This window comes from Maylandia zebra, linkage group LG2, assembly GCF_041146795.1.
Source record: "Maylandia zebra isolate NMK-2024a linkage group LG2, Mzebra_GT3a, whole genome shotgun sequence".
In the NCBI taxonomy this organism is placed as follows: Eukaryota; Metazoa; Chordata; class Actinopteri; order Cichliformes; family Cichlidae; genus Maylandia; species Maylandia zebra.
Window position 1 is genome coordinate 4,126,794 of NC_135168.1, and position 12,698 is coordinate 4,139,491.

Genomic DNA, 12,698 nt, shown 5'->3' on the forward strand with positions numbered 1-12,698 from the left:
TCCCAAGTGTTGCTGGAATTTTGACTACTGGTTCCTGCATCTATTTTTCCTCCCTCATTAAGTGTTTGAAAAAGGAATGATTGCACTTCTTAAAAGCTTTCATCCATCCATTTTCCTAACTGCTTGCCCAATCAAAGGGTATGGACAGGGGCAAGAGGCAGTTCATCGCAGCACTAACGCAGACAATCATTCACTAAGGAAACTAAGGATTACATTTACTTTTAGTTACCTTTCTCTGACTCGCAGGGACTTCATATAGATTAGGCTGTGTATCGGAAACACCTGTAGGTGAACAAAAATCTAATTTAAAATGGAGAAAAAAAGCTATTTTAGAGGAGTGTGTGTTTGTAACGACTAATAGTTGGTTATTAGGTTGGTTGGACTTATAGTCGGTCACATAGGTACCAATGCTGGTGGACATCTTTTGAAACAGGTAATTAAAAGCCTTTTGTATCATTTAAAGTGAATGATATTTGCATTTAATGTCCATTTAGATTTGAACAATTCAGGGTAGGATTTGACTTGCTAATGATAAGTCTGCTTTTAGTAATGTTCAAGGGTACAGGAATAAATTATGGTTTTATTGTCCAGCTTTTTCCACAAAAAGATGCAATCAAGGACATCAACGAGCTTCCATTAAAGTTTCTCTTTATTATTATTATTATTATTATTATTATTGTTATTATTGTTGTTGTTGTTGTTGTTGTTGCTGCATACTAATATAGATTAACTGAATATAAAATAAAATTAGCTTGAAGTGCATTTTATGACAGAGTTCCAGTAAAAAAGAAAAAAAATATTCCGGAAAGCCAGAAATCTAATTTCTTGATGTATTTTAAAACTGATCGTACTTTACTGTGTTTCCTTGTATGTGATTTTAGGTCAATTTACCATCAAAACTAAATTACAAATCCTATCATTAAAATGAAAAAAAGGACTTTTAGGTGAATGCAGTCTAGCCATGTAAATCCTTTTGCATTCAGACAAAACAATTGACATTTTCTACCTCATCCCTCCATCAACCTACTGTCTCTGCTGATCATGACCTTTAATGAATTAGCCACATCCTGCCATTTAAGGACATGTGTAGTGGGGGCTGGGTTCAAGCCAAGAATCATGGGAATCTGAGTAAACCCTGTCAGAAAGCTGGCTGTCGCGTCTCCATCCTACTTTCTCTTGCGGCACTTTGATTTAAGGGAAGACCATTATTAGTCTTTTTTTTGTATATTTTCATGCTTGGCTCCAGCTGTCCATTGTTGGATGTGGTAAACAAGTTGAAAGTAAACATCTGCACTGGCGGAGACACACTATGATACTGGTGTGTGTGCACATGCACGTAAACGACACAATGTTCTCACCTCTCTCCAAGGCAGTGTAGTCATAATTCAAACAAACGGCTATCTTGCACTGCATTGTGGGTAGGGAAGCATGAAGCATGGAGATGTTTTACAGGGGAAAAAAACAAAGGAGGCCATGAAAGGACTTCTTTTTTTTTATTCTTACACTGAAATACTGTATACTTTTGTATTTTGCTGAAAAATGGCATATTCTACTCTCTGAATACATTCTTCCAAAGCACCTGGATGGTACTATGAATGTGTAGATAGTGAGCATAGGTGGACCCAGCGGGTAAAATGAATTAAATTTTATCACAATAAAAAAACGGGTAGGATAGTGAGAAAGCAGGCAGATGGAAAACAAGGTACAATATGAGGACTTGATGGCTGCAAAAGATAAAGAGGCATGTCTGTGTGGGCACTGAGGTGTAATGTCAGGGCATATGAAACAGCTGTATTTTATCTGATGGTCTATGTGTCTTTGTAATCTAAACCAGCAGTCCCCAACCCCCGGGCCTCGGACCGGTACCGGTCCGTGAGTTGTTTGGTACCGGGCGGCGAGAGTTGAGGCTCAGGTGTGAAATGTCTGGTTTTCAGGGTTTTATCGGTTTTCAGCGTTATTTTGTTATCGTTTTTATCGTTAACTCTGTTTCCCTGTGTCTTGTCACGCGTGTTATGAATAAATCTTCTTTTTTTCGGTACCGGTACTAGTTTTATTTTGTTGTATTTATCCGTGACACCTTAAAGGCCGGTCCGTGAAAATAATGTCGGGCATAAATCGGTCCGTGGCGCAAAAAAGGTTGGAGACCGCTGCTCTAAACTACAGCGAAATGCCTCCCAACAAAAGTAGCGCACATTACATACACACTAAATGTATACAGAACATAGTTAATAAGCATTACAGTAGCTGATTGTACATATGAAGGCGCAAATGTTCAGTGCCAAAGATGCTCATGAACAGGTTAACATGACAAGAATTCATTTAAACAAAATCTTTAGATATGATAGTATATTACTACATACAAACCCAGGACACAATACACAAATTTTGACACAGTGTTCAGATGTGTCCAAACTTGAAAAATACCCTTATCATTTCTAGTTTGACTGACAGGTAGGATTTAAGGGAATGACAAGACTCTCTGTCAGCACAAAGTATAGGAGCGATCACACATATACACTCAAACGTCTATACACAGAGGACTAGCACAGAGCCTGTCTCCTTAGGTTAGCGTAAGACTGTAGTAATCACATTTGCCAGGTTCTTGGCTGTTTCAGCAAATTAGTCATGTGATAGTGGGGTCGAAAGGGAGGGCTGTTGTGTCTATGTGTGCATGGTATACGTGCCTGTGTATGTGTGTGTTGTGCCTGTATGTAAAGGAAACAGTTCAATAAATGACAATGCTATGGTTGCCACTGGGCCGCTTGAAAGAGAAGAACCAGAAGAGAAAGATAGAGACCCTACCCTCTGAGAAACAGAGTGAGACAAAAAAGATGGGAAGACATGGACTGAGATTGAAAGAGGCAGAGGATAGGGTGAGAGCCAGGGAGAGCTGGCTACATAGTGAGAGCGGGAGAGAGAGTCATGAGAAAATCAATGCTGTGTCCACCAGGGACAGAATGTCATGAAGGTTTTTTTACTCCGTGGTATAATGGAGGGCTGCAGCCTTTTACTGCAGGAGTCACCTTGTCTAATGGAGGGAGGGATGGAAGGATAGAAGGGAGAGTAGAGAGGGAAACACTGTAAAAGAGGGAGGGAGGGAATTTAGGGAGGTGACTAATTGGAATAAGTTGGAGACTGAAAACTTTTGGAGAAAGCGAAGAGGATAGAATGACGATGGGAAGCGCTGCAGCTGAAGAGTAGAATAAATGAAAATAAAGAATGATAGAGAAAAGAGAAAAAGGATAGAAAGATAGAGAAAAGGGGGAAATTATGAGAGGGGGAGAAGGAAGTCGTGGACTGAGCATAAAAGAGGTGGCAGCGATGGGAGGATAAACTAGAGAAAGAAAGATTAAAAAAACAGGGAGGAGGAGGAGGTGTTATAAGATGTCAAAAAAAAGGAGACGGAAGAAATGAATGATCCTGGCACAGCTGAGTCGGCCGTAAGTTTGACTGAAGAAGAAGAATGAAAAAAGGATTCACCTTGTAGCTCAAAGCTATTTAGTTAAAAACATTTTAAAAGGGGCTGAGGCAATTTATAATCCATTGTGATTTATGTGACATTATAGCTTTGGTAGAAAATGAAGCTCCAAATGTAAACGGAGCATGTACGGCTTCTCTATTTTCATATTGGATTGCAACTGTGCATGTTGCTCCAGTGGGACAGACTGTGGCTATACTGGGGAGCACTCAGGTGCACGTGTGAGATGCCAGGAAAGAGCTTTCCCCCTTTTCAGCACATCTTTGGTGGATTTGAAGTCCAGCTTAAAAACATTAATATAAAAATGGTCACAGCTAAGGGATGGAGGAGTTGTTTTCTTTCTGCCACTGATCTTCAAATGGTTGTGAAAGTGAGTCTAAGGTGAAAGAGGTAAGGTGATGTGTAACATTTAGCTTGGATTGAGAAGCGAGAGTGGATTAGATGATCACAGGCCAACCTGAACTCAAAGGTTTGGAGCTAAGCCATGGGAACTGACACTTGCTCACTTACATGCTCACACACACACACACACACTGCAGAGTACAGAGTATAGACAGTTTCAGGCCCATTTAACTTAAGAGTAATAAGCTCCTGTGGACTTTGGCGGCCACATTGAACTTACATCACATTTGGGAGAGGAAACTAAGCAGAGGAGCACATTTGCCTGTAGCCTAACTTTGAATTACCGATCTATGGCAAGATGCATATTAATCAACTCACAGATTGCCCACTGAAAGAGTACAAAAAGCGCATAACTTAGATCTTAATTCACGGATACGCGCATTCCCATTTTGGGATGACAGATTCATATTTGGTCTGTTATACAGAGCTACTGAAAAAAATTCAAACACTTGTAATTCTCTCTGCTGTCCAAGCCTCACTAACTTGTGATTTTACTCATGGGTTGAAATGCTTTGATGAATATAACAGCCCACAACTATACATTCATTTGACATACAAAACCCTCATGTGAAAAGGACAGCTAAAGCGATAGCTGAAGGTAAATGTTTGAATGTCGATTATCAGCACTTGTTAATGATCTAATGAAACAGCATGTTTATGGTTAAGAAAACAGTTTCACCAGTAAGGTTCATTTAGTAGCTGTTTTAGGGTGTTTGATAATGTTTTCATCTGTAATTGTCCTATTAATGTTCATCTTGTCTGAGTTGAGTTAAAACAGAACTTCAAAGTTCATTCGCGACATTTCAGCAGCAGTGGAGAAAATAAATCTCACTTCAAGGTCCATTTAGCAGCTGTTGTGGGGCTTTAGAGCCCATAATACGCCCGTCATCAGATGAATGAAATGAAATAATTGAACCACGTGGTGATGTGTTTTCACTTATCTTCATTAGCGGTAGTTCAGAGGATATATATGAGAGATACAACTGGCGAGCAATCAAATATGATCCACCTTTGCATCACCGAAGCGATTATGGTTCATTACTTTCAAGTTAAAATCTGTTTCGGAAACATTTGCATCTTTTTCATTTACACACTTTACCTGCACTATTTGCACAAGTGAAATATGCAGAGAAAACATGTGGTTATTTAGATTTAATTCTTTCCATCTCATTAGCCCCAGGAATACACTTTTCCTTTCGCCTGTCAGTCAGCATCTATGGTAGCGAAATAAGAATCGCCAAAGAATGGCTTTTTATCTTTTCATAGCTTGTAGTTATTATGTGTTGCTATGTGTTTCCGTCTCTTCCTCTCTTCATCTCCTCTGTCATGTCAGATGTGTGATGAAACATGGCAGCAAACTTCAATTTACACAGAGAAGATTTGTTGGCCTAATCTAATGATTTCCGCAGCAACATCAACTTTTATTGTCGCCTGTTTTTCATAAAGCTGAAGTGTCCTGCAGAACCAAATTTCTATTTTTTTTTCTATCTAATGTTTTCCTGAATCCTTTCTCATTTAGAACATTTCCACAAGAGCCTGTCTGGTAGTTTAGAGGCGCCATTGATCAGCTATTATTGATGGGAAGCATTGATTGGGAAGCGTATTGATCTCACTATTGGTGATTAGGAGATCGTGAATATTTGACAGGGGGATATTGAGCATTTGATTTGAGGACAAAACCTTTGTGGACAGGAAGAGTGGTAAGGGAGACAAGCTGATTTAACAGTAAGAAAAGAAGGAATATGGGACCAGGCAAGAAAAAAAAAGAGAATGAAGGAGAGAGGAAGGGCAGCAGAGAAGCAGGTTGTAGCAGGTGTACGGAGTAGGAGGTACAAGTTTCTGATTCTGTTTCAAATATAAAAACCACATACGTAGAATGTAATGCTTTGGACTGCATTTCTCAACATAAAATTGCAAAGAAATTGGGGATTTAAAGCTAAGGTAAATATTATTATTGTAAGAAATCTCTGTACTAGGGCTGCCACAAACGATTATTTTGATAGTCGACTAGTCACCGATTATTTTTGCGATTAGTCGACTAATCAGATCATGCATCCGTGCAGCTTATTGCACCAGCAGCATCTGCTCTTATATAACTATCATTAGCTTACAGCTTTAAGTGTTTAAGGTCTGTGCTAACTAAAAATAAAGACAAGATGATAGTTTATTAAATTTTAATGAAATTTGCAGATTGTTTCGGTGAAGTTTAATAAACTCCTTGCTATCTAAAATATAACAGGACACCGGAATATATTCTCCAGCATCTCACACTTCTGATAATCAGCTGTCTGCTTGATGTTTATTCAGCTGTGCAAAAACTATAACTTTAATCTCAGCCAAACCGATTTACTCAGGAACAAATAAAATACTAAAAAAAGCCAAACAATAACATTTTTAAGTTATCTAAGTGACTTATGTATGTTTAACTCGAGTAGCGAAAGACGGCGGTGGGTTTGAAAACGATTTGCCGGGAGTCCGGTGTTCTCACGGCTCTAGTGAGCCTTGCCCCCGGCTAGCTATCGAGCTAGTGGGTAACAGACGTCTCCGAAAACGTCGGAGCGCTTTTGAAAATATGTGGTGTCTTGATAAACTGAGCAGATATTTGAGGTTTACACAGCTACATTCTCGCCTGAAAATATGTTAAACGTTTATTTTGTGACCCAAAAAGAATAATAAGAGTAATATTAAAACTAACTAGCTGCCGCCATTGTTGGAAACTGAGCTGGGCCGCGCTATGAATTCTGGGACAGCTTCTTCTTCTTCTTCGGGGTTTAACGGCAGCTGGCATCCTTGTACATGCAGTGCTGCCATCTTCTGTTTCAGTCCATTATTACACTCTTAAATCCTACTACTCATTCCTGCATCTTTTGTGATCTTACAAAGCTTCAAACGACGCGTCGACTATTAAATCAGTCGTCGTTCGATTTTGATAGGGCGACGTAATCGTGACTAGTCGACAAATCGTGGCAGCCCTACTCTGTACACAAGGGAAAGTGTGAAAACCAATACAGAACAGGTGTACCCTGGGACCCTCGATTGGCAATCCACTCAAAACAGACTTGATTCTATAGTGAAACTAAATGCAGACTTCTAAAAACTACTGTCAGGGAATTCAGTGTGTTGATGCATCAACAAGTTTAAACTCTTGCTGAAGTGGAGATATGGGAGCTTCATCAACAAGGCTAAAGCTTTTATCAGCCCACAGTTTAGCCTGCATCCCTGATAGAGTGACAGGCCATTACACAAGGCATGGATGACTGGCACATCTGTGCCAAACGAAACTATACACTGTTTTTACAGTAATAAAAACACACATGCATATGACATAATTTACAGAAAAGCCATTGCTTATATCAGCAAGACATTGCCAAAGATAGAGTGCACAAGTGGCCTGCCTATCGTCCTGAGATGTCATCTTTAGAAACATTTAAAAGATTACAAACTGAAAAATATGAAAAAGAAGATCCTAAAAGGTGAAGCAGCTAAAATTCTATCAAGTCTTTCCAGTTATCAAAGAGTTAAAGGAGGTGATGAACCATCCTTAAGGAATAACTATTTTTAATTATTAGCTCTTTTAAGTAGGAATGACATTGTTTTATTGTAGCTATGCAGTAAAATTCAAACACCATACGCATCTTCATTATAGTACAAGTGATTTAAAAAGAAATCCATTCATGCAGCTTACTGGATTTAACTTAAACTCATCTGATGCTAGCATATAGTAAACACAAACAATCTGTTATATGAACTATGAACATCCTGTTTTTATTAAAGTTGTATTTTGTTCACATTTAATGAAGTTGAATATATAAACACAGGAGCAATTAAATGGATGAAGTCTAAATGTGATTTTGTGCTTCATGATTGTGTAATAATCCCAGAGAAAATGCAAAAATGTTTAGGCATTTATGAACATTTCCGGATGCAGTAATATACGATACACATGTGATAGGTAGTGGAGAGGAGAAGATGAAAAAGAGAATTATAATAATTGTGCTTACAGGTTCTTGACACCGGTGATCCCTCTGAAAGCCTTTCTTGGAACTGCCTGGATCTGGTTTTCACTGAGGTCTCTGCAGAGAGGGAAGAGGAAGACAAGAGGATGAGAGACAGACAGGGAGAACGGGAGAAAGAGAGAGAGAGAGTGACCGAAGAAGTGGCATTAGTTGAGGTATACACTTAAGATAGGAGTCAAATGATAAACAAAGCCACAACCATTTGATCTAACGCACATACAGCTACACACACACTCACACACACACAGACACACACACACACACCCAATTACAGAACAAAGGCACAGAAGGAGAAAGAGATGGAGAGAGAGGGGAAGAGTGAGAGAAAGGATGATATGACATTTATGATCAGTGGAACAATTTGGTCCAAAGAGCTTCAAAGACAAAAGGAACTATAAGAAATATGGCTGGCACGAGTCCATCTGCTGCCTTGAAGAATGTGTGTGTGTGTGTGTGTGTGTGTGTGTGTGTGTGTGTGTGTGTGTGTGTCTGTGTGTCTGTGTGTGTGTGTGTGTGTCTGTGTGTGTGTGTGTGTGTGTGTGCGTGTGTGTGTGTGTGTGTGTGTGTGTGTGTGTGTGTGCGTGTGTGTGTGAGATTAATGGAGAGGCAATGCAAGGAAAGAATGAGAAACTATGAAGAGAGAATCAGAGTAAAAGACGCGTGCGTGTGTGTGTGTTGCATCTGTGTGTTTCACATGTTTTTAATGTAGAACTTTTTTCTTTCTTTTTTTCTCCTTTACTGGAGCCCTCCAACAGCGCCTCATTGCTCTGGCATTAAAATGAAGCAATCATATTTTTTCTGAGAAACAGAAGAACACACACACATTTTATTACCGTCATTAAGCGATTTATTTATTTTTTCTCCCCTTTAAGGATTTCCATCTTCCTCATTCTCTCAACACACAGTGAACATGGGATTACATGCAACACCCTCGGTTTCTTTTCTCTTCCTGCTCAATAGAGCCAAATGATTTTTGACATGACTCAGCGGCCTTAAATCTATTAGTTTTGTTTGCGGGGAAGAAGAAGGCCTGGCAGGTAATCAGACTCCAGAAAGCACAGCGTGATTACAGGGAGAAAAGGAAAGGTATGAAATATCGCCTTATATTGCTGCGAGCTAGGCCTGCGTTGAACAATCATACTATACTACACAAAGCCAATCAGCACATTAATACATGGCTGTGTATTTTAGATAGTCGACATACACTTAGAAAATCACAACAAAGCAGCACAAAAGAGCAGCACAACTCTGGACCTTTATGTTTGATTTAGACATAAATACATGTGTACAGATAAGCACTCAGCATGTGACAAACACATTCATAATGTTTTCTTGTCACACAATTAAGGAACACAGCTTCGTACTTGTCAGTTTTCACACAGACAATAAAACACGTGTGCCCACACACACACGCACATCTTGGAAGAAATATGCCACGCTCACATACATGCCGTATATGCTTAAGCTATCTAATTTACACTCACACTTGCATTCATGTAGCCTACACAGGAAGAAAATTGGCTGTGCATTATTCCAGAGCCAATCAACTTTTATTAGTGCCGTGAATGTTAATTGGCGAGCCGTGCTCAGAAAACAGAAAACTCATTTCCTCAAACTAACAAGGTTTCATCGTTTTGGATGTTTCCCTTTCAGCCTTGTGTTTTCTGGCTCATTCCTTTTGTTTGACAAGAGATGAGTGTTCCCTGTTTTGTCTCTGCAGGCCTTGATGGGAAAAGTATGTGCCTGGCATTGTGTAGTCTTTAGGCAAAGAAAATGTGTGCTTTTATGTGCAATTTTGCTCAGCACTTGTGGTAACAAAGAGCAGGGGGGGAAACGGCACACATTTGACAGGCAGGAATGGTATTATGATATTTTAATGTGCAGCACAGCCAGAAAATATTCCTTGTGTTTACACTTCTTGTTTTGAAGGTTTTGACACTTTTTGGGTATAGCCATGTTTTGTTTTTTTCCCTTTTTACTGAAAAGAGATTTTCTTCTTCTTTTGCGTCTTTGGTGTTCCCATACTGACATTGACAGAGCAAATAGGAAGCAGAATGCAAAGCTGTTATCAGTCTTGCTTTGTATTGCACATTCACATTCTCTATCATTCTCTAGTATCTATCACTCTCTCCATCCATCTACCTATCTAACAATATCCATAAATCTATCTTGTTTATCTCTTTAATTTGCATCTCTCTCATATGGCCCTGCGCTCTGTGGACTGCTGACAAACAGAGCAAAGAATAAAAACAAAAAGAAAGCAGGAGAATGAGAACAAGATAAAGGAGGAAAAGGCATTAAAAAGTCATATATCAGATGAGTTCCATGGCTAATAAATCTTTTATCGTTTTGTTTACCCACCATGATATTTATTTGTTATTTCTTCTAACAGAAGGAAAACCATCCAAGTCAAATAAAACCTATTATGAGACTGTGTGTCTCTCTGCCGGCCTTTATGACTCCAGCTGAGTGACTGACACCAGCTCCAGCAGTGCACGGTTTAGGCTCAAATAATAAAACTCATATGTGACAAGACCATGAATGAAGTTTTCATTATATGGATGAGTTCTGGTCATCTGTTTGTGAAAATTATTTTAGGGGTCGCTTTTTTTTTCTTTCTTTTTTTGTTAACTAGCCATGCTGCATCACTGCTTTGGTGACATTTTGTGAATTGAAAATAAAAGACAGACACCTCATCAACATTTTATTGGAGAGAAGAAAAATACGACGTTTTATGTTAGCAAGTAAATCAGGATTCAGTGTGTGATGTGCAAATTTTAATGGGTTTTTACACTGCTCAGAATTGACATATTCAGATATTTAAAAATTAAATATTCAAATTGACAGTTCTTGCTGAGACACATTGTGTAGTTTGTTGTGAACACAATGACGTAACAAACTTCACAATGTATGTGAGTCAGTGGAAACCATCGATCCTTTGAGGGCTGGATTCAAACTAAAATTCAAAGTTAAAAAACATGAAATCAAAGTCTGCGCCAACTTGTGTTAATGCGGCTCTCTGGTGTGTGCGACCCTCCAACGTGATTTCTCCAGACCATCACTGACCCATTGCCAAACTGGTCACGGTAGATGATCTTGCAAGCAGCATAGAGAAGAAGAAATTCCAATCCAGAATCTCAAATTGGGGGTTCTGTCATTATAAATATGCTGGGTTTCAAATTCTTACTGTTCTGATATTGGCAGGCAGTGATGAACAATATGATTTTAGCAACCACAAAGCTATTCAAGCGGTAACAAAACGTGAACTGTGTGTTGCATGGCTAAGATATGCTGTGGTTGGACAAACTGAAATCTGACAATAGGCTTGATCACTGGCATGACTGGCAAAAAAAACCCAAGCAAGCAAATGCTTTGATTGACAGTATAATGTAATTTAGGGAATAATTCAAAGCTTAATTCTGAAAATGTGTTATTTAAAATAAAGTTAACACATTGGAAAAAATCTGCAACACTGAAAACAAAAGCAAAAAATATAACGATAGTCATCAGATTGGAATTAAAATGTTTCAAGACCTGGACAGAGCAGAGGAATTCAACAGTAAAAAACCTCAAAAATTAAATATACGTCAATATTTCTAAATGACCCCCCCACACCCCCAGCAGATTTCACCAACAGGTCTCCATGTATTATTCCTTGCGGTGGGAATAAATGAGAGTATAGGAAACACGATGAAGAAGTAACTCACAGAGCTTATTAATGAACTGACACTATGCTGAAATACTGATAATACAGTCGTACACACAAACTGACGCCACAATTCAGTGAATAAACATAATTTTTGCTATTACCTTTTAAATGAGGTTTTGTATTTGCTGGTAGCACAGATATTGTGATGATCATAGACGATCATCTCGGAGTGTAAGTGCTGCAGCATTGCATTACATTTACATACTATTCTTTTAACCTTTAAAAAGACTAAATAAAATATTAAATAACTTAACAAAACGAATGCATTTAAAACCATTCAAATCAATGCAAAATCTACTTAAAATCAAGCATCCACATCGGACCCCAATAACCTATAGTAAGACACCTAGTTTAAAAAGAAAGAAAAAAGAGTTCTGCAGTAATAAAGCAGATGCCGCTTTCTACCATTTCACACAGCTTATACTGAGAGTTATTAAAAATTACCCATAATGCATTCCTAAAATCTGAAGCCATTCACGATCCACAGCTCTGTTATGCCATCATGTAGACGGTTGTCCTCCTCTCATCTCTGTGTGAGTCATACCTGCCAACCTTTGAGTAGAGCATGGCTATGATCAACAGAAGATTGGCCTATGACCCTTGAAAAGGACACTCACTGATTGGCCAGCTACAAAGGCACAAACTCACAAAGCCCAAGCATATACCGGCCTCATTTGGAAAGTGGAATGGTTTGGACAACATTTAAATTATTGGATTTAGCCTCTTTTTTTGGTCCTCCTCCAATACCACAGCATTTGAGGCAGAGAGCGATTAGTCTCCTAAGAATTCTATTAAAGAGACGGATGGCTGTTTGAATTATGCATCAGTTTCATTAAGATGACAAATTCTGTAAATTATATCAGTGATACTGATTATGAAAACAACTGCATATCTTTGAGAAAGAGAAGGATTTGAAGAACTGGATAGAGATAAGACAAACAATACAAAGTTCACCAAAGTTCACGCATGTTGACTTTCGTATCTGTGGGTGCAGATGAATGGCGAAGTAGACTACAAAGAAAGAAAACAAAAGAACAACAACAAAGGGCATCAGCAGAAGAAACAGTCTTCCATTATCCATTCTGTGTTTGCT

The 12,698-nt window shown here is 38.7% G+C and overlaps 1 protein-coding gene across 1 annotated transcript in view; it reads right to left on the reverse strand.

The window, feature by feature from the left end:
- slit3 (slit homolog 3 (Drosophila)) overlaps positions 1-12,698 on the reverse strand; it is a 240,424-nt gene that overhangs the window by 100,739 nt on the left and 126,987 nt on the right. Inside the window, exon 5 of the mRNA XM_004553593.3 lies at positions 7,882-7,953. Within this exon, the coding sequence (XP_004553650.2) occupies positions 7,882-7,953 (72 nt within the window). The remainder of the gene's footprint in view (positions 1-7,881; positions 7,954-12,698) is intronic.